Source organism: Seriola lalandi, unplaced genomic scaffold (genome assembly GCF_002814215.2).
Source record: "Seriola lalandi dorsalis isolate HSWRI2012SDOR001 ecotype SW California unplaced genomic scaffold, Sedor1 jcf7180002054977, whole genome shotgun sequence".
Classification (NCBI taxonomy): Eukaryota; Metazoa; Chordata; class Actinopteri; order Carangiformes; family Carangidae; genus Seriola; species Seriola lalandi.
In genome coordinates, this window is record NW_019525527.1 from 38149 (window position 1) to 38600 (window position 452).

The 452-nt window shown below is 40.9% G+C and overlaps 1 protein-coding gene and 1 long non-coding RNA gene across 2 annotated transcripts in view; both read left to right on the forward strand.

The window, feature by feature from the left end:
* The window catches only part of LOC111646870 (protein NLRC3-like), a 20897-nt gene that overhangs the window by 5223 nt on the left and 15222 nt on the right, over positions 1 to 452 (forward strand). The window contains exon 5 of the mRNA XM_087171145.1: positions 183 to 296. Coding sequence (XP_087027271.1) covers positions 183 to 296 — 114 coding nt within the window. The remainder of the gene's footprint in view (positions 1 to 182; positions 297 to 452) is intronic.
* LOC147817279 (uncharacterized) overlaps positions 1 to 452 on the forward strand; it is a 12421-nt gene that overhangs the window by 192 nt on the left and 11777 nt on the right. The window lies entirely within an intron of this gene.

A 452-nucleotide genomic window follows, 5' to 3' on the forward strand; every position in this document is an offset into this window, starting at 1 on the left:
GTGACGGGTCCATGGAGTTTTCTGTTAATTTCAGACAATCTGTTGATGGAAGGTCAGAATTTAAAACAGTCAGAAAGACATTTCTCATTTAAATTCAGTTGTTGTGTTCAAGAAGCAATTGAAGATATTTTTCATCAGTTTTTATTCAACATGCACATTTATCAGTTCTGTTTTTGTTTCAGGATCCAGCAGCAGAGACCAGACTCTCCTGAACCCAGCTGTCTGTCTTTAAAGAGCGACGAGTCGAAGGATGTTTTCATTGAGTTTAAAGGGCGACGTCCATCAGCTGATCAGATGTAAGCTGTAACTGACAGTGAGACTCAGGTTATTGTAGAAAAGAACTAGTTTGTACGACGTGTTGTTGGACCTGGTCTGAAATCAAAGTGTTTGTGTCTGTTGTGAACGTCCTCACTGGAAGGTGGAGGTAAAACAGTGGAGGCTTGGTGAGAGCT